The following is a 24982-nucleotide window of genomic DNA, read 5'->3' as shown; positions in this document are numbered from 1 at the left end:
TCTAACCATCATCGTAAAAGTCCATCTAACCATCATCGTAAAAGTGCATCTAACCATCATCGTAAAAGTCCATCTAACCATCATCGTAAAAGTCCATCTATCCATCATCGTAAAAGTGCATCTAACCATCATCGTAAAAGTGCATTTAACCATCATCGTAAACGTCCATCTATCCATCATCGTAAAAGTGCATCTAACCATCATCGTAAAAGTGCATCTAACCATCATCGTAAACGTCCATCTAACCATCATTGTAAAAGTGTATCTATCTATCATCGTAAAAGTGCATCTATCCATCATCGTAAAAGTCCATCTAACCATCAGAACTGATGAACAACGCGTTCAATATCACTGCTCCTGAACAATCTGCAAAAATCAAATAAATTATGAATAATGAGAAAGAGCCTTATATGCAGAATTGGAAAGAAAAAAACAAAAAGCAAAGCCGTCTCCAGTGTTATCTGGGTCTAAACAGAGAGTACAGTCTGGCTGAGTATATCGTCTCAGTCAGGAACACAACACACAGAGAGTTATTGACCAAGTACAGACTGAGTGACCACACACTGGCCATAGAGAGAGGGCGACATAAGAAGACCTGGTTTCCTCCAGAAGAGCGGATCTGTAGTGAGTGTAGATCAGGAGCAGTGGAGGCACACTTCCTCCTCCACTGTGATAAACACACACACCCCTAAGAGACTCACTGTATAGTCAAATCCAGCACATTATCCCTGACTTCAGTCACTCCATGATCCTGACAAACTGAAGATCTTACTCGGATAAGGACCTGCTTCCCCAATATAGCACATCATATCTATAAATGCCACAAACTAAGATGTACTGAGTGAACACATCCAGACTAAAAGCTAATACTATTACTAATATGTGTATATATAAATATATATGTAAATGTGTTTTATGTATGTTTTTGTTTTGCTTTGTGCAATGCTTTGGCAATACATGTATGTCATGCCAATAAAGCGATATGAATTGAATTGAATTGAATGTGACTTACCTCAGTCTGTCTTTCTTCAATCCTCGGCAGGAACTGGAAGAACAGCGTCTTTATTACCTTGCTAGAGTGGAATGCCATGTTGCTTTTAAGTTACTAAACTATTTTACTGATAAAATCGTCAAAGCCGCGCTGACAACACTTTACTGTGCGAATGTGTGTGTGTGTGTGTGTGTGTGTGTGTTCGCGTTCGCGTGGGAGAGCGGGAGAAAGTGAGTGTATGCGTTTCATACATACATTTTGTGGGGAAAAACATGGAAATAATTTGTCGTTTTTATCCTATTGTTTACTATATTTCTTTGCTTGGTCACTGTGAAAGCTGTAAAGCCCTTTGGCGGAGTGATATGGAACTGTAACGCGGTCAACACCTGCTAGATTTAATTGCATTAAATTTACCTGTGTCAGCCAATCAGATTCAAGCATTCAACAGCATCGTAGTATAATATCATTTAAATGAGCTATTTCCTACACTAGTTTTAACATATCATTTAAACATATATTTTAACGTTTTATAAGTTGCAACATAAAAATGAAAATGTATTTAAATGTGTTGAACATGTTCAAGAAAAAATGGTAGCAAAAGTATAATTTAAATGTTATTTTCCTTAAAGGATTAGTTCACATCACACTTTCCTCTCTCCATCTCATCCCAGATGTGTTTCTTTCTTCAGTTTTTTGAGGATAATTCCAGGATTTTGATTTGAGGTTAAAGTGTATAAATGTGTGTGTGTGTGTGTGTGTGTGTGTGTGTGTGTGTGTGTGTGTGTGTGTGTGTGTGTGTGTGTGTGTGTGTGTGTGTGTGTGTGTGTGTGTGTGTGTGTGTGTGTGTGTGTGTGTGTGTGTGTGTGTGTGTGTGTGTGTGTGTGTGTGTGTGTGTGTGTGTGTGTGTGTGTGTGTGTGTGTGTGTGTGTGTGTGTGTGTGTGTGTGTGTGTGTGTGTGTGTGTGTGTGTGTGTGTGTGTGTGTTGTAAATGTGGCGATGGTTTGTTTAGATCAGACTCTATTCCTCGTCTGTGATTGGTCAGAGCCTCTGAAGCCCTTCCTCTGAAACTGCAGTGATTTGGCCCTTCAGCCGTTGGTTCCCATTGAAGTCCATTTTAAGCATAAATGTTCAGGAAATGTTCGTTTTGAAGTGAACTGATCCTTTAAATGCATTTGCACTCACAGTTGACACTTTTTCATTAAATGTCCCTGTCAATCATTGCACCTTTTTTGACATTTCATTCAGTAACATTAGGCAGATTTGATTGATATGATGTTTAATGTTGATGATCGGGTTATTTTACATAGGCATCTGATGACATACAATCGCTTGTTTCTGCTTCTTCTTCACATGTGTTTTGATCAGGAGATTCTGTTCTCTTTCAGGAGATGGCATAGCGCCACCTACCGTATAACAGGTTCACTTACAAATGGCCGCTCTGGTGCTTACGTTAAAAATAAGGTGGTCAGGCTGAGCGTATCCTCGTGTTGCTCTGACCGAAACCTGGCAGATTGTACGACCCCTAGAGGTCACGAGAGCTCATCAATACACAACAACACAATGAGGTTACAGTGTATTTTTAATAAGATAATGTGTGAAATTATAATGTAAGAGTCCGTTTGTATTCCATGCACTAATGAGAGAATACAATGCTTCAGGAACCCTGACCTCTGACCTCTGACAGCGCTGGATGGACGTCCTGCATTAATGAAATGAGTTAATCAGAACCAACCGGCATTTGTGTTTCCAAGAGCTGACCCTGTGTTTCCCACAATGCATTTGTGCTTATGTTCCATATACTTAAAAACTGCAAAAATGGTTAAATGTGACTCACGTTGTCTAGATAAGATAAAGAAATATATTGTCAATATCAAAATAATTGAAATTATATTATTTACACTGAATACAAAACAAGGTCCCCATCTCGCGTATGAAGAAGTGCTGAGCGTCCAGAGGGAAGGAGAGCATCGGCCAATCAGATCAGTCTCAGTGTCCTTACGGATTCCTTCTGGAGCGTATGAACAATACCGGACCAATAAAAACATCACATTTCTAAGGTGCTTCAACAGAAAACATTTTTCAACTTGAATAAAAAAAGAAAATGTGTATAAATAAATGAAAAGGTTATTATAATGACCATAAATAAAGAAGAAACCCCTTCTTGACGGTCATCATTTTCCCTGCACCGTTATTGTGATCCGATTACAAAATGGTTGGGTTCAGTCCGCCGGTCCGAATCCTCATAAACCCTTCTCCTCTTCCACTCGCTCTCCGTCCTTTCACCGCTAGAAAGGGGAGAAGAGGGAGCGGACGGTCTCCGTGGAGCAGGCGGAAAAGTCTTCAGACTCGGGCGAGGCGGCGGCGGGACATGGGCTGGGGACGAGGGCTGGAGCAGGAAGTCCAGTGGGCGGATGGGACGGGTCGAGGGCCGGACCGGGGCTCAGAAGAGGCGTAAAGGCTGAGATGTGGAGGCTACAGGTCGGCTGGGCGGTCCAGGGAGCCGCGCTCACATTCTGGTGGCGTCCTCGTCGGAGAATCTGCCTCTCCTTATCAAGAGCGGTGGTCTGAGGGAGCAAACGGGGAACTTTAGGTCCAGTCGATTACAACAGATTTACGTCCAGTTGTCTGCTAATACACTCTTTCCCCTGGCTTCACAGACAAGATCTAAGCTAGTCCCAGACTAAAATGCATGTTTGAGCTGAAAGCATGTCAGTGCCATTGTTTTCTAAGGGATCCAAGCCTTGTCTGTGAAACCAGGCCTAAAGATCTGTCTAACATCATTTTGTCTGTAGAAGACACACATACATTGGAATAATATGTGACCCTGGACCACAAAAGCAGCCATAAGGGTCATATGAAAGCTGAATAAATAATATTTCAATTGATGTATGGTTTGTTACGATCGGACAATATTTGAAAATCTGGGCCCGTATTCATAAAGATTCTAAGAGTCCTCTCAGAAAACTCCTAATTTAGCTTAAAAACTTTTACGTAGGAGTCTTAGCTTAAAGGGTTAGTTCACCCAAAACTGTAAATTGTGTCATTAATGACTGAGCCTCATGTGGTTGGACACCCGTCAGACCTCCGTTCATCTTCAGACACAAATGAAGATATTTTAGTGTAAATCTGATGCTCTGAAAGGCCTCCATTGGCTCAACTTTTTCTGGCTCAACTTTTTCTTTTCTGTGCGCAAAAAAACCCTAAATAACGACTTATATAGTGATGACGATTTCAAAACACGGCCTCATGAAGCTTCAGAGCGTTATGAATCAGTGAGTCGATTCAGCGGTTCAGAGCGTTATGAATCAGTGAGTCGATTCAGCGGTTCAGAGCGTTATGAATCAGTGAGTCGATTCAGCAGTTTGGATCGCCAGATTTGAGCAGTTTGGCGGTTTGACACGCGATCCGAATCATGATTCGACTCACTGATTCATAAGTCGTTATTTAGGGTTTTTTTGCGCACAGAAACTATTCTCGTCTTCATAAAGTTATTGTAGAGCCGCTGTAGTGAGATGGACTTTGTAACTTTAGTCTTTAGTGTCTTTTAAGGGTCTTGAGAGTGTAAAGTTGAGCCAATGGAGGCCTTTCAGAGCATCAGATTTACACTAAAATATCTTCATTTGTGTCTGAAGATGAACGGAGGTCTGACGGGTGTCCAACCACATGAGGCTCAGTCATTAATCACACAATTTACATTTTTGGGTGAACTAACCCTTTAAGAGCTATTCAGGACCGATCTGAGAGCAACTCTGAGCAAGGAAAATACAAAAACTTTTATCTTCGTGAAGAGGCGGGGCTGACCCCATTGCTACGTATGACACAGTCTTTTGAAGACTGTGATTGGTTGGTTGTCCAAAAACTGGAAAAAAGGAGCGCTTTTAAGTATAGGGTCTATTCTAAGCCTTCACTTTGAAATTACTAGCGCAAATTGTATATAAATCCTTTTATTATTTACAATGCTGTTAATTTCCTATAAGGTATTTGATTGGCTTAGAACTATAAACATTGTTCCACTCTTTCCAATTACATTGATTGCTGGCATGTCTATTTAATTGGTGTTTTGAAAGTTGGGTTTAATGCAACAAACATGATCCCTGCACGATCTATAGCATCTTATTATCATCTTATTATAGCATCTTAAGTCACTGTCATCCATTGTCTGCAACACATTTCTTCTCCCTCTTCGTCTTTCTGACATTTTCTCCACTGCTAAAGAAACTCTTAAGCCTCTTAAAAGTCCTCATCTGTCCTCCTAACAAATTTGACCTTAAGGCCTCTTTTAAGAGTTAAGATGCTTTCTGAATTACTTTTTTCTGTACTAGGATTTTTTAGTTCATTTCAAGAGTAAACGCCCACATTTCAAAGAATTTTCTTAGAATTTTGTCACTAGGAGCTACTCTTTGCATTAAGATTCTTTATGAATACGGGCCCTGGAATCTGAGGGTGCATTCAAATCTAAATATTGAGAAAATCTCCTTTAAAGTTGTCCAAATGAAGTCCTTAGCAATGCATATTACTACTAATAATACATTTATGATATGTAAATTTACAAAATATCTTCATGGAACATGATCTTAATATCCTAATGATGTTTGGCATAAAAGAAAAATTGATAATTTTGACCCATACAGTGTGTTGTTGGCTATTGGCACAGATATATAGCGAGATGCACGACTGCTGCTGAGGTCAAGGGTCATGTTTATTTCTGCGCATTAAGCTGGTCAGAAGCAGGACAGGACACAAGCAGCACCAAAACATGTCAATCGCCATGATGTTGAAGCAGATCATGCACATTCTGGGCTGAGATCGATCACACAGACACACACACACACACACACACACACACACACACACGCGGGCTGTAGCTCATCATGACACAAGCAGGGTTCAGTGCACACACAACAGGGCATTACCTTATCCAAAACATGCCCGGGTTCTGATAGAAATCCAACGACCCCGATCTCTGGATGGAAAAGTCATGGTCGAGCTAAGCGAAGAGAAATCAGTGGAGCTCAGATAACATCACACACACACACACACATCAGCTGCATCTGTCTCTGTGTAGAGTTCAGGAGTCTTACCGTCATGACAGACACTCCTGCGGTGTTGCTGGGCTTCGGTCCCGTGTTGAAGTGCTTCTTGATCTTCCCGGCCACGGACAGCTGGTGCTCGTTTTCTGACAGACCGTCGTTCTGAAACAGCCATTGATCCGATCAGTTACTGCAGTCGTTAAACAAGAGCGCTGGAAAGAGTTACGCTTTATCAGTGGAGACTGCTATCGAATGTGAATTACTCACAGTGACCCAGGGATGGTCCAGAACCTGCAGCGCCGAGTATCTCTGATCCACTTCCACCTGCAGCATCGACACGATCAGAGCCTGAGGAGACACACGGGACACACGGTTAGAGGTCAGAGGAGACACACGGGACACACGGTTAGAGGTCAGAGGAGACACACGGGACACACGGTTAGAGGTCAGAGGAGACACACGGGACACACGGTTAGAGGTCAGAGGAGACACACGGTTAGAGGTCAGAGGAGACACACGGTTAGAGGTCAGAGGAGACACACGGTTAGAGGTCAGAGGAGACACACGGGACACACGGTTAGAGGTCAGAGGAGACACACGGGACACACGGTTAGAGGTCAGAGGAGACACACGGTTAGAGGTCAGAGGAGACACACGGGACACACGGTTAGAGGTCAGAGGAGACACACGGGACACACGGTTAGAGGTCAGAGGAGACACACGGGACACACGGTTAGAGGTCAGAGGAGACACACCGGACACACGGTTAGAGATCAGAGGAGACACACGGGACACACGGTTAGAGGTCAGAGGAGACACACGGGACACACGGTTAGAGGTCAGAGGAGACACACGGGACACACGGTTAGAGGTCAGAGGAGACACACGGGACACACGGTTAGAGGTCAGAGGAGACACACGGGACACACGGTTAGAGGTCAGAGGAGACACACGGTTAGAGGTCAGAGGAGACACACGGTTAGAGGTCAGAGGAGACACACGGTTAGAGGTCAGAGGAGACACACGGGACACACGGTTAGAGGTCAGAGGAGACACACGGGACACACGGTTAGAGGTCAGAGGAGACACACGGGACACACGGTTAGAGATCAGAGGAGACACACGGGACACACGGTTAGAGGTCAGAGGAGACACACGGGACACACGGTTAGAGGTCAGAGGAGACACACGGGACACACGGTTAGAGGTCAGAGGAGACACACGGGACACACGGTTAGAGGTCAGAGGAGACACACGGGACACACGGTTAGAGGTCAGAGGAGACACACGGGACACACGGTTAGAGGTCAGAGGAGACACACGGTTAGAGGTCAGAGGAGACACACGGTTAGAGGTCAGAGGAGACACACGGGACACACGGTTAGAGATCAGAGGAGACACACGGGACACACGGTTAGAGGTCAGAGGAGACACAAGGGACACACGGTTAGAGATCAGAGGAGACACACGGGACACACGGTTAGAGGTCAGAGGAGACACACGGGACACACGGTTAGAGGTCAGAGGAGACACACGGTTAGAGGTCAGAGGAGACACACGGTTAGAGGTCAGAGGAGACACACAGTTAGAGGTCAGAGGAGACACACGGGACACACGGTTAGAGGTCAGAGGAGACACACGGGACACACGGTTAGAGGTCAGAGGAGACACACGGGACACACGGTTAGAGGTCAGAGGAGACACACGGTTAGAGGTCAGAGGAGACACACGGTTAGAGGTCAGAGGAGACACACGGTTAGAGGTCAGAGGAGACACGCCGGACACACGGTTAGAGGTCAGAGGAGACACACGGGACACACGGTTAGAGGTCAGAGGAGACACACGGGACACACGGTTAGAGGTCAGAGGAGACACACGGTTAGAGGTCAGAGGAGACACACGGGACACACGGTTAGAGGTCAGAGGAGACACACGGTTAGAGGTCAGAGGAGACACACGGGACACACGGTTAGAGGTCAGAGGAGACACACGGGACACACGGTTAGAGGTCAGAGGAGACACACGGTTAGAGGTCAGAGGAGACACACGGTTAGAGGTCAGAGGAGACACACGATTAGAGGTCAGAGGAGACACACGGTTAGAGGTCAGAGGAGACACACGGGACACACGGTTAGAGGTCAGAGGAGACACACGGGACACACGGTTAGAGGTCAGAGGAGACACACGGTTAGAGGTCAGAGGAGACACACGGTTAGAGGTCAGAGGAGACACACGATTAGAGGTCAGAGGAGACACACGGTTAGAGGTCAGAGGAGACACACGGTTAGAGGTCAGAGGAGACACACGGTTAGAGGTCAGAGGAGACACACGGGACACACGGTTAGAGGTCAGAGGAGACACACGGTTAGAGGTCAGAGGAGACACACGGGACACACAGTTAGAGGTCAGAGGAGACACACGGGACACACGGTTAGAGGTCAGAGGAGACACACGGGACACACGGTTAGAGGTCAGAGGAGACACACGGTTAGAGGTCAGAGGAGACACACGGTTAGAGGTCAGAGGAGACACACGGTTAGAGGTCAGAGGAGACACACGGTTAGAGGTCAGAGGAGACACACGGGACACACATATTATGTATTATAATATTTTTTTTTCATATATTACATTGCTTTTAAAAATAAGATATTTTTTATCATATTATTTGCCTTTTTAAAAATCCCCTAATCATGACTTATCCAAAAGGAACTCTTACTTTGGCGGAGTCGGACACATTGTCCCAGTACGGCGGAGGGAACTCTAACTGTCCCAGCAGGATCTGGTCAAACAGAGCTTCCTGATCATCAGTGCTCCTGAAATACAGAGTGAGACTTCACACACACATCCACAGGGGGCGCTCATGAGCTGTGTTCATGAAGAGAACCACACACATCCACAGGGAGGCGCCATTACATCTTACATAACCTCCAGCTTTGATTACATTACTCAGTGAGAATGTATTTAACAATGAATCTTTGACATGCAAACCTCTTTTCTACTATTTTTAAAACATAAAACTGCACACTGAACATACCCACGAAATGGAGGAAAGCCACAGAGGAGGATATATGTGATGACTCCAGCGGCCCAGATGTCCACCTTAAGGCCATACCTACAACACAGCAAAACTGTTTTAGTTTTAGCTCAAGACATAACTCTAAATCATCAGGGGCCGGTTGCATGAACGGCTTAGACTAGTCTTAAAAGTTAGTCGTCTATTTTTTTCTTCAAGACTGGGGCCGGTTGCATAAACCATTAAGACTAGTCTTACAAGTTAGACTGTTTAAGACTGTTCATAACTTTTTAAAATCAGTTACATAAAAACATAAACTGGACTAATTTGATACGAAAAGTAAGACTGAATGCCACTTGCCTAACTGCTAGTTGGTCTTACTAGATCTTAAGACACTGCCTTAACATAATGTCTTAGTTTATGCAACTGGCCCCTGTTCTTAACTTTTTAAAGTCAGTTACATAAAAAGTTAGATTGGTGTAATTTCAGAAAAGTAAGACCGATTACCTCTTGACTAATTGCTAGTGTGTCAAATTAGTTCTTAAGACACAGTCTAAACATAATGGCTAAGTTTATGCAACTGGCCCCAGATCATAACCATCACAACATCACACGAGTCCATGAAAACGACCCAGATTTGAGCAAATATGCTGAAGTATTCACCCGGTCTCTGCGATGATCTCTGGTGCTACATAAGTGGGTGTCCCGCAGACGGTGTACAGGGGTCCGTCCACCCCCGTGGCCAGGCCGAAGTCGCCCAGCTTCAGAGATTTGCTTCCGTCCTGATGCTCGTACACCTGTCAATCAGAACCGCATTAGAGCTGGGAGCTCTCAAAAAGCCCCAAAATATGCACTCGCATCAAATAAACGTGCATTTAATGTCTTTAGCCCAGATTCCACTGATGCTAAAAACGGAACGGAATCCATTGAGCATCCTAAGCTTGGCTGGCTTCGTGTTTGCTGTTATATAATATGTAAAGTGATGCATTATGAAAAACCTCATTCTGCACTGCAAGGTGCGTTTGGCATGCATGCTTCTTCAAGCGATTATCTCCGGCTCTTTCTAGCTCACACTGCAAAAAATGCTTTTCTTACTTAGTATTTTTGTCTTGTTTTCAGTCCAAATATCTAAAAAATCTTACATTAAGAAGCATTTACTAGACAAGCGAAAGTTTTTGTCTTATTTTGGGGGGAAATAACTCAAAATTAAGGAAGTTTTTGCTTAAAATAAGCATAATAATCTGCCAATGGGGTAAGAAACATAATCTTAATTCAAACAGAAAACAAGATTATCTTTCTTACTACTAAGTAAGAAAAGCATTTTTTGCAGTGCACTGGAGTGCATTTGAGAGACTGATGGTTCCTGATAAGATCCACAGCATTTATAGACAAACTCCGCAGCTCGTAAACAGGGCTTAAAGGTGCAGTGTGTAAGTTTTAGCAGCATCTAGAGGTTAGGAGTGGGAGAAAAGGTCGATGCATCGCGATTCGTTTTCCAATGATTCAGAAACGATTCTCAAAAATCCAGAATTGATTCTGTGTTCGATTCAAACGGCCACTTCACCACTGTGTGTGTGTGTATGTGTGTGTGTATGTGTGTGTGTGTGTGTGTGTGTGTGTGTGTGTGTGTGTGTGTGTGTGTGTGTGTGTGTGTGTGTGTGCGCGGTCACTGGCCAAACAGAACCACCCGTTGATAGGCGAACGCACATATGCTGGTGAATTGGCTTTGTTTAAGATCAAGTGGGGACACTTTTACCGCTGAAAGGGTTCAACACACACACGTTTATGCAGTTTTACCGCTGAAAGGGTTCAACACACACACGTTTATGCAGTTTTCCCGCTGAAAGGGTTCAACACACACACGTTTATGCAGTTTTCCCGCTGAAAGGGTTCAACACACACACGTTTATGCAGTTTTCCCGCTGAAAGGGTTCAACACACACACGTTTATGCAGTTTTCCCGCTGAAAGGGTTCAACACACACACGTTTATGCAGTTTTCCCGCTGAAAGGGTTCAACACACACACGTTTATGCAGTTTTCCCGCTGAAAGGGTTCAACACACACACGTTTATGCAGTTTTCCCACTGAGAGGGTTCAACACACACACGTTTATGCAGTTTTCCCACTGAGAGGGTTCAACACACACACGTTTATGCAGTTTTCCCACTGAGAGGGTTCAACACACACACGTTTATGCAGTTTTCCCACTGAGAGGGTTCAACACACACACGTTTATGCAGTTTTCCCACTGAGAGGGTTCAACACACACACGTTTATGCAGTTTTACCGCTGAGAGGGTTCAACACACACACGTTTATGCAGTTTTCCCACTGAGAGGGTTCAACACACACACGTTTATGCAGTTTTACCGCTGAGAGGGTTCAACACACACACGTTTATGCAGTTTTCCCGCTGAAAGGGTTCAACACACACACGTTTATGCAGTTTTCCCGCTGAAAGGGTTCAACACACACACGTTTATGCAGTTTTCCCACTGAGAGGGTTCAACACACACACGTTTATGCAGTTTTCCCACTGAGAGGGTTCAACACACACACGTTTATGCAGTTTTCCCGCTGAGAGGGTTCAACACACACACGTTTATGCAGTTTTCCCGCTGAGAGGGTTCAACACACACACGTTTATGCAGTTTTCCCGCTGAGAGGGTTCAACACACACACGTTTATGCAGTTTTCCCACTGAGAGGGTTCAACACACACACGTTTATGCAGTTTTCCCGCTGAGAGGGTTCAACACACACACGTTTATGCAGTTTTCCCGCTGAGAGGGTTCAACACACACACGTTTATGCAGTTTTCCCGCTGAGAGGGTTCAACACACACACGTTTATGCAGTTTTCCCGCTGAAAGGGTTCAACACACACACGTTTATGCAGTTTTCCCGCTGAAAGGGTTCAACACACACACGTTTATGCAGTTTTCCCGCTGAAAGGGTTCAACACACACACGTTTATGCAGTTTTCCCACTGAGAGGGTTCAACACACACACGTTTATGCAGTTTTCCCACTGAGAGGGTTCAACACACACACGTTTATGCAGTTTTCCCGCTGAGAGGGTTCAACACACACACGTTTATGCAGTTTTCCCGCTGAGAGGGTTCAACACACACACGTTTATGCAGTTTTCCCGCTGAGAGGGTTCAACACACACACGTTTATGCAGTTTTCCCACTGAGAGGGTTCAACACACACACGTTTATGCAGTTTTCCCACTGAGAGGGTTCAACACACACACGTTTATGCAGTTTTCCCACTGAGAGGGTTCAACACACACACGTTTATGCAGTTTTCCCGCTGAAAGGGTTCAACACACACACACTTTCTGCAGTTTTCCCACTGAGAGGGTTCAACACACACACGTTTATGCAGTTTTCCCACTGAGAGGGTTCAACACACACACGTTTATGCAGTTTTCCCACTGAGAGGGTTCAACACACACACGTTTATGCAGTTTTCCCGCTGAAAGGGTTCAACACACACACACTTTCTGCAGTTTTCCCACTGAGAGGGTTCAACACACACACGTTTATGCAGTTTTCCCACTGAGAGGGTTCAACACACACACGTTTATGCAGTTTTCCCACTGAGAGGGTTCAACACACACACGTTTATGCAGTTTTCCCGCTGAGAGGGTTCAACACACACACGTTTATGCAGTTTTCCCGCTGAGAGGGTTCAACACACACACGTTTATGCAGTTTTCCCGCTGAGAGGGTTCAACACACACACGTTTATGCAGTTTTCCCACTGAGAGGGTTCAACACACACACGTTTATGCAGTTTTCCCACTGAGAGGGTTCAACACACACACGTTTATGCAGTTTTCCCACTGAGAGGGTTCAACACACACACGTTTATGCAGTTTTCCCGCTGAAAGGGTTCAACACACACACACTTTCTGCAGTTTTCCCACTGAGAGGGTTCAACACACACACGTTTATGCAGTTTTCCCACTGAGAGGGTTCAACACACACACGTTTATGCAGTTTTCCCACTGAGAGGGTTCAACACACACACGTTTATGCAGTTTTCCCGCTGAGAGGGTTCAACACACACACGTTTATGCAGTTTTCCCGCTGAGAGGGTTCAACACACACACGTTTATGCAGTTTTCCCGCTGAGAGGGTTCAACACACACACGTTTATGCAGTTTTCCCACTGAGAGGGTTCAACACACACACGTTTATGCAGTTTTCCCACTGAGAGGGTTCAACACACACACGTTTATGCAGTTTTCCCACTGAGAGGGTTCAACACACACACGTTTATGCAGTTTTCCCACTGAGAGGGTTCAACACACACACGTTTATGCAGTTTTCCCGCTGAAAGGGTTCAACACACACACACTTTCTGCAGTTTTCCCACTGAGAGGGTTCAACACACACACGTTTATGCAGTTTTCCCACTGAGAGGGTTCAACACACACACGTTTATGCAGTTTTCCCGCTGAGAGGGTTCAACACACACACGTTTATGCAGTTTTCCCGCTGAGAGGGTTCAACACACACACGTTTATGCAGTTTTCCCACTGAGAGGGTTCAACACACACACGTTTATGCAGTTTTCCCACTGAGAGGGTTCAACACACACACGTTTATGCAGTTTTCCCACTGAGAGGGTTCAACACACACACGTTTATGCAGTTTTCCCACTGAGAGGGTTCAACACACACACGTTTATGCAGTTTTCCCACTGAGAGGGTTCAACACACACACGTTTATGCAGTTTTCCCGCTGAAAGGGTTCAACACACACACACTTTCTGCAGTTTTTCCGCAGCTCAAACGCCTCACAGCAGTCGCTCCTCCGCTTCTCTGGCCGCTCTCTGTCTGCCTCCACATTTCACAAATGTATTTTGCTTATTAAATGCAAAGTTTTTAATTTCAAAGGCATTTCTAAATTAAGTTAATATTTCCAACAAACGAAATTCTGAGCCAAAATAACGCAGTGGCGCTCACGTCGGCTATACGGCGCTTTCCTTGCATTAATGATTAATAACACTCCTGTGTCTCCGATGTGGAGGCCGGACATAAACCATCCAACATCCGTGGCATAATTTATGGAATATTGCTGAGCTACTGCACAATGTTTCAAATGAATGCAAAATTCTGAACAAATGCTTGGTTTTGGCGAGTGATTGGATAAATGTCTCTCATGACTGTTGCAGGTTTTCTCATGTGAGATGTTCTGCACACACACTGAGTTCGGCTTCTCAGCGCTAAAGTTGTTTTTCTTCTGCATTAGCCGATGTTTTAAAGATATTTTTGTGGCTCTAACTAAAGTCAACTTTTTTTTGCTTTAAAGAAATTTTTTGTTAAAATGTTCTAAAGAAACTGAAAAATTGTCACTTAGTTGTAAATTGAGAACTGTTTATTCTTAATGATTGTTCTTTGCAATTGTATGGCTCACTATGTTTCATTAGAGCTTGTTAATCTTGAATATAACTTTGTTAATAAAATAAAAGTATTGAAAGAAATCTTCAGAATCATTTTTAATATGGCAATACTGTCAAACAGATATTCTAATTAAAAACAAAACACATATTAGCTCAAACTTTGGTTCAAATGTAAAGTTCATGTATTTGCACAGCAGGATAATTAGTTACCAAAAATGTGTGTTAAGAATCGTTTTGGGAATTGGATCGTTACTCCCAGAATCGGAATCGGATCGAATCGTGAAGTGCCTTAAGATTCCCAGCCCATCTAGTGGTGAGGTTGTGAACTGCAGCCGCCCACCGCTCACCCCTCCCTTCTGAAGCACATAGAGAAGCTACGGTGGCCCACACAGGACAAAGATGTGCTCATCTGAGACAGCAGAGAGTAGCTAGAGCTCTGTAGAGAAGTTTGTCCCTTTAAGCCTTGTTTATACTCGACCCGTCCGCACGAGCGCAAGTTTTTGTAACTTTTTGCGCGGCTCCGCATCCGAAGAAACACGAGTTTGAGGTGAATCTAGCTCATCACATCGGCACACAGTTTGCACATACAAATTAGTTGCTTATATTTACAAAATGAGCCTACAAAAGCATAAATAAGCCTGTTTATCGAAAATAAAGAACCATTTTTAATAAAAAATTTTCACATAACTAAATAAAAATGTTTAGTGAAATTAGGAAATATTTAAGAGATCGTTAATTTTATGGCTACATACATTTTGTTCTCATGTCACAAGTAATATCAATGTTTACTGAGTTTTACATGATTCTTTTGGTTTTTGGTGAAGTGTAATTTACTCAAATAGATATCGTCAGCTGTGTACATTCTTCTACTTCTTCTCGACGCTGTTTCCTGATGGTTTATAGAACAATTACTCCGAGTCGCCCTCTGTCGTTTTAAAGAATAGCACAATGGAGAGTGCGTCGAGTATAAACGCCTCGTCCGTTTGGAGAGGAGCACGCCCAGTCTTTACTGTAGAAACATGGCGGCACAAAATGGCGGCTTCACTGTACCCGCGGTGTGTGTAGATAGAAACGGATCATTCCAAGGTAATAAACACATAACGGTTCATTATACACCAGTTATGGATATTATAGTGCTGGGAATCGATAAAAAACAACAACTAATTAATCACATTTTTTTCGGTAATTAATTGCGATTAATCGCAAGTTTTTAATATTTTAAGTTTTTAATATTTTGATATTTTAATAATTTCAGTTACTCTCCAAATTAATGTATAAACAATTTAAAGACAGCATATTTTAAATATGTGTTGTATTGTCATGTTTTTATGAATGAAGGCCAGTATCACTGATGTCTCTATGAAACATTAATGACGTTACATTACAGTATAACTGAAAGCTCCCAATTTCAACATTTATTAGGCTTTAAAAAAACAACTTTTAATTTAAGTGAACTTAAAACAATCTTTACATAACCCCAAAATAATAAATGTTATATTTACCCATGGCCTTCCCTGTCAGACACATATAGAAATGTAATAGTTATCAAACACCTTTCTTAGCTGCATAAATAAGAAATGAAATATAGATGAATCATCATTAAAGCTACACTTTCCTCTGTTCCCGTTGTTCTGTGATGAACATTAATGACATCATCATCAGTGCTCCTGTCGCTTTAAGAACAGCCGCGCATCTCATTTCCTCACAACTCTTTAAGTTCATTTACGACGTTATTTAACTCATTTAAGACTCTAATATGAGAATACTCAAAATTCTCTGTGTTGTTGTTATTGTTTGTTCATGAGCAAAAGAGAACTCGATGTGAGCAGGAGACTGACCCGAGTCTGTGTGTGCGTCGAGTGTGTGTGTGTGTGTGTGTGTGTGTGTGTGTGTGTGTGTGTGTCAGAGTGTCCCTCGATTAGCTGACATGAGACGCAGCCACACAGACAGGACACTGACACACACACACACACACACACACACACACACACACAGACAGGACACTGACACACACACACACACACACACACACACACACACACACAGACAGGACACTGACACACACACACACACACACACACACACACACACAGACAGGACACAGACACACACACACACACACACACACACACACACACACACACACACACACACACACACACACACACACACATACAGACAGGACACTGACACACACACACACACACACACACACACACACACAGACAGGACACTGACACACACACACACACACACACAGACAGGACACTGACACACACACACACACACACACACACACACACACACACACACACACACACAGACAGGACACTGACACACACACACACACACACAGACAGGACACAGACACAGACACACACACACACACACACACACATACAGACAGGACACTGACACACACACACACACACACACACACACACAGACAGGACACTGACACACACACACTCACACACACACAGACAGGACACTGACACACACACACACACACACACACAGACAGGACACTGACACACACACACACACACACACACACACACACACACACAGACAGGACACTGACACACACACACACACACACACAGACAGGACACTGACACACACACACACACACACACACAGACAGGACACTGACACACACACACACACACACACACACACACACACACACACAGACAGGACACTGACACACACACACACACACACACAGACAGGACACTGACACACACACACACACACACACACACACACACACAGACAGGACACTGACACACACACACACACACACACACACAGACAGGACACTGACACACACACACACACACACACACACACACACACACAGACAGGACACTGACACACACACACACACACACACACACACACACACACACACAGACAGGACATTGACATACAGCGCATTCTCTTGTGTCTTGTCGCGCTTGGAAGCATTTACATGAATAAGAGCGTGATCATATAATGTAACGCTCGGCAAAAATGGATATAAAAACGGACACTGCGTTATTTGCGTTAAATATTTTTAATGCGTTAAGCTGAAAGAATGAATCGCCCATGTTAACGCGTTAATTTGCCCAGCCCTAGTATATTATAATGCATTTATGTCAATAGATCCTCATAAATATGACACACTGCACCTTTAAATGAAGGTGTCTTGACTCATTTGAATATGTATTCATGACATTTCAGAAAACACTAGTCTTAAATGTACGGATTAATCAGCTGGGGAACCGAACCCGATTTGTTGAAGGTTTTACTCTGTTGACCGCTGGTGTTTTGCTTTAATAAAGCGCGCTCAGATCAGAGGAGGAAGTGTGTGCGTATGAGCCACTGATTCATGAATGATGTCTGTAACGGTTTGTACGAGAACAGTCTGTGAACTGAGGACGTGAGTCACTCCTCAGCTCTATCACACATGAACAGCTCCTTCTCCAAACACACACTTCCTCTACACAACACACGCTTGCGGAGGCCGTGATCTTTAGGACGTGATAACAACAGCGCTCGACTGTTAGACGTGAGATATCTGCTCATTCTCATAAGGATAATATCTTACCAAGAGGTTCTCTGGCTTGATGTCCCTGTGGACGATGTTAAGGCTGTGTAAGTACTTGATGGCATTGGCCAGGTTGTAGAGCATGCCACTGGCGTCCCGCTCCGTGTATCTGTTGGCGGAGGTGATGGCATCAAACAGATCTCCTCCCTAAAAATAAGAACAAAGAGAGAAATTAAACCAGGGGTTTTCAAACTTTATGACCCCCAAATATGATAAACCTTTTATGAGGGACCCTCTTCCTAAAATCCTTCTATATTTGGATCCTGGACCACAAAACCATAATGATCTTTTTTTTTAAATAAAGATTATATATCTTCATGGAACATGATCTTTAATTAATATCCTAATGATTTTTGGCATAAAATAATTTTGACCCGTGTTGGCTATTGCCACAAATATACCCGTGAGACTTGTGACTGGTTTCGTGCTCCAGGGTCACAAAAACATTTAAAATGTTAGATAAATAGTAAGTATGACATTATAAATACAACATATTGTTTCCAAACTTAAATTGGCTATACTTAATGTTGTATTTAAAAACCTGAAGAAGAACATTTTCAATTATTTGTATTAGCAACTTTCACAATGAATGTGTGTAAGCAGCTTATGTAGTGCGTTAAGAATATAACCTTACAACCCCAGTGAGCGAGATAAAGGGCACTATAATGAGAAAAACAATTATTAAAATCAGTTATAATGCTCAGTAGACTTTAAACATTTTTGCTTTGTCTTTTTATTCACTGAAATTTTCTGGAGACCCTTTAGAACCTTCTGGAGGACCCCAGTTTGAAAACCCCTGAATTAAACAACCGTCTGCACTGTATTAAATATACATATGCACGTTATTCAGCCAAGAGAAGTGAGTAATTATTTTTCTTTTGTAATTTAACATTTATGGTTTATTAGGCTGCTGTCACTTTAAGGTCTAATGCACTTTTTTAATGCACATAATTTCTTTCTGTGTTTATGGGAAATCTTCTAGAAGCGCATTTGTGAGGTCAGGCACTGATGTTGGACGAGAAGGCCTGGCTCTCAGTCTCCGCTCTTATTCATCCCAAAGCTGTTCTATCGGGTTGAGGTCAGGACTCCAGTTCCTCCACCAAACTCCTCATCCATGTCTTTATGGAGACGCTTTGAGCACTGGAGCAGTCATGCTGGGACAGGAAGGGGCCGTCCCCAAACTGGGCCCACAAAGTCAGGAGCATGAAATTGTCCAAAATGTCTTGGTGAAGCATTAAGAGTTCCTTTCACCTGAAAAACAATGAGCTGACCCCGCTCTGTGACCCTCAGCATGAGCTGACCCCGCTCTGTGACCCTCAGCATGAGCTGACCCCGCTCTGTGACCCTCAGCATGCGCTGACCCCGCTCTGTGACCCTCAGCATGCGCTGACCCCGCTCTGTGACCCTCAGCATGCGCTGACCCCGCTCTGTGACCCTCAGCATGAGCTGACCCCGCTCTGTGACCCTCAGCATGCGCTGACCCCGCTCTGTGACCCTCAGCATGCGCTGACCCCGCTCTGTGGCCCTCAGCATGAGCTGACCCCGCTCTGTGACCCTCAGCATGCGCTGACCCCGCTCTGTGACCCTCAGCATGCGCTGACCCCGCTCTGTGACCCTCAGCATGCGCTGACCCTGCTCTGTGACCCTCAGCATGCGCTGACCCCGCTCTGTGACCCTCAGCATGCGCTGACCCTGCTCTGTGACCCTCAGCATGAGCTGACCCCGCTCTGTGACCCTCAGCATGAGCTGACCCCGCTCTGTGACCCTCAGCATGCGCTGACCCCGCTCTGTGACCCTCAGCATGCGCTGACCCCGCTCTGTGACCCTCAGCATGCGCTGACCCTGCTCTGTGACCCTCAGCATGCGCTGACCCCGCTCTGTGACCCTCAGCATGCGCTGACCCTGCTCTGTGACCCTCAGCATGAGCTGACCCCGCTCTGTGACCCTCAGCATGCGCTGACCCCGCTCTGTGACCCTCAGCATGCGCTGACCCCGCTCTGTGACCCTCAGCATGCGCTGACCCCGCTCTGTGACCCTCAGCATGCGCTGACCCCGCTCTGTGACCCTCAGCATGCGCTGACCCCGCTCTGTGATTTCGCTTTCCTCCGAGCTCTAGTCTGAGGCATCTGTCACATCTACAGCTAGGTTTGGGAACGTTCAAAGCAAGCTGGTGTTTCCACACACACAACATGATCTGCATCACAAGAGTTTCCCTGAGGTTGAGGAGTTTATACACAGCAGGCAGAAAGTTCACGGTGGCCTGGTTTGCGTTCGCGTGGCAGAAAATCCCCTCAAAGAGTCGAGTAAGTGGAGCAGGAGCTTAAAATAACACAGCCAGCACAACTGCACCGGATGGCCACTAGCTGAAGCTCATCCGGATCACCACAACACGTGTAAAACCGGAGTTTCCATTCGCATTTAAAACGCTACACACCTTTACAAGCTCCATGACCAGGTAGAGCTCGCTGTAGGTGTCCATCTCCTCGATCAGCAGCACGATGTTGGGATGCTTCACTCTTCTGAGGATCGCCACCTCGTTCTGGATCATATGCTCCTGCGCAGGAGACAAATACATGTGCTCATCACACAAATGGAAAATCAGCCTTTGCTGCCCCTATCACACGGCTTCCCCATCTCACCTTCCCTCTGCATTTGCCTTTGTTGATGATCTTCAGAGCGTACGCCCGGCCGTTCGAGTGCTCCACACACTCATGGACCACCGCAAAGTTCCCGTCTCCGATCATTCGGCCGACTCTGTAGCGATCCGAGATGGAGCTCGGGACCGAGGGTATCGGCGTCTCCTCCAAGGGCTCGGCTGCAGATGGAGAGGAGGACAGTTAGAGCCAGACTGAGAGAGAGGAGGAGGAGAGAGGAGGAGGAGGAGGAGGAGGAGGAGGAGGAGGAGGAGGAGGAGGAGGAGGAAGAGGAGGAGGAGGAGGAGGAGGTGGAGGAGGAGAGAGGAGGAGGAGGAGGAGGAGGAGGAAGAGGAGGAGGAGGAGGAGGAGGTGGAGGAGGAGGTGGAGGAGGAGAGAGGAGGAGGAGGTGGAGGAGGAGGTGGAAGAGGAGGAGAGAGGAGGAGGTGGAGGAGGAGGTGGAAGAGGAGGAAGAGGAGGAGGAGGAGGAGGAGGAAGAGGAGGAGGAGGAGGAGGAGGAGGAGGAGGAGGAGGAGGAGGAGGAGGAGGAGGAGGAGGAGGAGGAGGAAGAGGAGGAGGAGGAGGAGGAGGTGGAGGAGGAGGTGGAGGAGGAGAGAGGAGGAGGAGGTGGAGGAGGAGGTGGAAGAGGAGGAGAGAGGAGGAGGTGGAGGAGGAGGTGGAAGAGGAGGAGGCGGAGGAGGAGGAGGAGGAGGAGGAGGAGGAGGAAGAGGAGGAGGTGGAGGAGGAGGAGGAGGAGGAGGAGGAGGAGGAGGAGGAGGAGGTGGAGGAGGAGGAGGAGGTGGAGGAGAGAGGAGGAGGTGGAGGAGGAGGAGGAGGAGGAGGTGGAGGAGAGAGGAGGAGGTGGAGGAGGAGGAGGAGGAGGAGGAGGAGGAGGAGGAGGTGGAGGAGGAGGAGGAGGTGGAGGAGGAGGAGGAGGAGGAGGAGGAGGAGGAGGAGGCGGTGGAGGAGGAGGAGGAGGAGGAGGAGGAGGAGGAGGAGGAGGAGGTGGAGGAGGAGGTGGAGGAGGAGGAGGAGGAGGAGGAGGAGGAGGTGGAGGAGGAGGAGGAGGAGGAGGTGGAGGAGGAGGAAGAGGAGGAGGAGGAGGAGGAGGAGGAAGAGGAGGAGGAGGAGGAGGATCTAATTCCAGCCCTCGTCTGAGAATCTCCACCATAAACACCAGAGCTACACCGCTGAAGTGTAAGTGATTGTATAATGAACACCTGCAAAGCCTTCAAACGCTGACCTTCACTGAGCAACTAAAGCTTTCATCGTCTCATTAATGCATTCATCAACTGCCATATCTGCATCCGATCGCAGCTCCTCAACAGCACTGGATCTCGCTGTAAGGCAGTCTGGATGCATGGATTTAGAAATGGTCAGTTGAAAATCCAAACCTAGAGATGCTATTCTTAACTAAAGCTGAAACTGAATAAGAATAAAAAATAGGTAATTCTGACTTGATAACATGCAATTGCTAGATATAAAGTCGGAGTTGTGAGATAAAAAGTTGCAATTGTTTTTTTAAATGTTTTATTCTGTGGCGGAAAAACACAAACATTCGCTAGATTTTAAAAAATCCAGTTAGTAGCCAAAGCAAAATTTCAATTTTTCTTTACATTTTTTACAAGTTTAAGTCATTACATGATCATTTTAAGCTAAATAGAAATATATTTTTTTAAACTAAATGGCAAAAATGGCAAAAGCACATTATTTAAACGACAAAATATAAAAATCTAATTCAAAATATTTTTTAAAATCCTATAATAGTACAGTCAAACCAAACTGTATTCAGACACCTTCAACGTTTTCTCACATGATCAGTTTATTCGCTGTAGTTTTAGAAAATATCCTGATAATGTCTCTTTGATAGAAAGGGATGTAATGGATTCCAATCAACCAATCAGAATCAGCTGTTAGATTTAGGAACACAATTAGATAACACTAGTTTAGCTCAACCAATGACCAATCAATGCTTCATTTAGTTCAGTCTGTGGGGTCAAAGGTCACATTAGCAATTAAAGAACACACACTACAGCAGAACATGCTCAGCTCAAAGTGTAGGAGCCATTTTGATCTTGATCCGTTTTACTGGTAGTCACTGTATGAAGAGTGTTTGGGTATAATGTGTCCCAGTTGACTTTATTTTGCTCTCCTCACGTCAGAACTGAACATTAGAGCCCTCACACACTCTAGAGAACATCATATCTGTGTGTGGATGGTGTTTGGTGTGCCTGTGTATGAATGACGGTGTGTAAAGCGCTCTCACCGTCGCTCTCAGGCCCTTCCTCCTCATCCAGACTGCAGACTTTGGTTGAGGCCAGAGACAGAGAGGAGCCGCTGTGCTGGGATCCCTGTCAGGAAGAGAACATACCATTAAATACCGGGAATAATTCATCAGATTTTAAGAATACTTCTCCCATCAACCGTTTACATTGCACGTTCTCTCTCTGACAGCAGATGGCGCTGATCAACTGCAGCCCTTCTGTTTCTGAACAGTACTTAAAGGTGCAGTGTGTAAGATTGCCAGCTAGTGGTTGTAATGGGAACTGCAGTCCAAATTAAAAGCCTAGTTTGCCCCGCCCCCTCCTCCTCAGACTCGATGCTCACGCGGTTGCCAGTTTGAGCCAATGGAAGGCGAGGATACTCACACATTGTACGATGATGAGTTGATTTATCCGTGTTTTAATCTGCTCTCAGTCATAGAGATGTTTAGACGGAGGCCGAGGCTTTTTAGGTAGAGTATTTCAAAGTAAAACTGGCTGTTGCATTGTTTTTGAGTAAACATCTGCAAACATATGATGGCATTTATAAGCTTTAGTACAGTCAAAAACTTACATACAGCACCTTTAAATGTTTCAAACAGCCATTCATATTTTTGTATTTGCAATGGGCTATTTATTTCCAAACTTAAACATTGTTATATTTTAATCTGGACTACAACATGGCCCAGATATTGACTGAAAATGTTCTGATTCTTTATTATTAACACTTTACATTAGTTAACATTAACTGACAATGAAACATACTTCTAAAGCATTTATTAATCTTAGTTCATATCAGCACTTAATAATACATTATTAACTCTTTCCCCGCTGTGTTTTCACTGTTATACGGTAGGGGGCGCTGTTACACATCTTCTGAAAGACGTGTCATTGTTACAGTGTAAATATATTTAAGTACTGAGTAATATTAATGACCTTACTATAGGGTTAGGGTTTGGTTGAGGGTTAATTTGCATGCAATGTAACTTGTGTAACAAGGCCAATGTAAAATAAAGTGTTACCGAAACTCCTGATCAAAACACAGGGGAAGAAGAAGCAGAAACAAGCAATGCCATAGGTAATCAGATGCATGTGTATAATAATCCGATCATCATCATTAAACATCATATAAATCAAAACGGCCTGAAGTTACTGAATGAGATGTGGACCCAGGACAAGTTCTGAAACTCTGGGGTGTTGATGGACTCGGTCGACGTTTTCTCAGCTTTTTGCTCAAATTTGTGCTTTTTTTTATTCAAGTGTTGATAAAAAAAAGAATGCATGAAGCTAGAATAAAACACGAGGGGGATTTCAAGGTGGATTCCAGGAAGAAAATGTAGTAAAACTTTAAAACTGGTCAAAAAATACAAAATTTTTGTATCATTTAATACACAAACACATATTTTATTTTGCTCTTGATTAGTTAGGCTAATTGTTAAAGTAATACATTAGAAGTCGACATTAGGCTACCTATTAAGCCTTTCGGTAGCCGACAGCCAAAGTAAAAAAAGATTTAGCCGCCATAAAATAATCCCCAAACAGCTGTAAATATCAAACAAAAATATTATATTACATTTAAAGTATCACTTATAAGACTTTTTACTTCTTATCAATTATAAGAGATGAACCAGTCAAAAGATTTCTCGGGTGAACGCTACGCAAAACTTTTCGGAGAGAACACATTTGAATTTTTTTTCCCCAACTCATATTTTTCCCATCAGCATGTCCCTCTAGGGGCTCCGTAGAGCACTAGTAATCCAGATCTGGTCATCTGTAAAGGTGTGTATGTGGATCAGGGTGATCCAATCCAATTTTGCTTTGATAAACCGGTACAAAATGGATTACCTGATCCTGGATAACAAAACATAGGATTTCCAAATCCAGATCATTTTGATCCAGATTCAATGTTTTGAACAACTGGCCCCTTGGGATCAGGATAATCCTGTTTTTTTGGATCAAAATGATCAAAATCCTACTGACAAGTTTTGAACAACACAACCCGAAGGTTTGATCCAGATTAAAACTAGGATTGGTTTCCGTGAT

General features: G+C 44.4%; 1 protein-coding gene across 3 annotated transcripts in view; it reads right to left on the bottom strand.

Annotated features, from left to right (window-relative positions):
• Positions 1–2253: 2253 nt before the first annotated feature.
• Positions 2254–24982, bottom strand: part of dclk1a (doublecortin-like kinase 1a) — a gene marked incomplete at its 5' end in the record, with an annotated part of 101494 nt that continues 78765 nt past the window's right edge. For 2 of the 3 annotated variants that reach the window (XM_079804692.1, XM_079804693.1), the window contains 11 exons: positions 2254–3555; positions 5905–5978; positions 6073–6183; positions 6289–6369; positions 8738–8834; positions 9056–9133; positions 9698–9831; positions 18046–18192; positions 20480–20599; positions 20685–20860; positions 22945–23029. In XM_079804692.1, the coding sequence (XP_079660818.1) occupies positions 3498–3555; positions 5905–5978; positions 6073–6183; positions 6289–6369; positions 8738–8834; positions 9056–9133; positions 9698–9831; positions 18046–18192; positions 20480–20599; positions 20685–20860; positions 22945–23029 (1161 nt within the window). In that variant the 3' untranslated portion in view covers positions 2254–3497. The remainder of the gene's footprint in view (positions 3556–5904; positions 5979–6072; positions 6184–6288; positions 6370–8737; positions 8835–9055; positions 9134–9697; positions 9832–18045; positions 18193–20479; positions 20600–20684; positions 20861–22944; positions 23030–24982) is intronic. The other variant, XM_079804694.1, reaches the window with a different exon arrangement.

Source organism: Gobio gobio (assembly GCF_949357685.1).
Source record: "Gobio gobio genome assembly, chromosome: 22".
Classification (NCBI taxonomy): Eukaryota; Metazoa; Chordata; class Actinopteri; order Cypriniformes; family Gobionidae; genus Gobio; species Gobio gobio.
The sequence above is the reverse complement of the archived record's forward strand: the minus strand, read 5'-3'. Positions and strand labels throughout refer to the sequence as shown.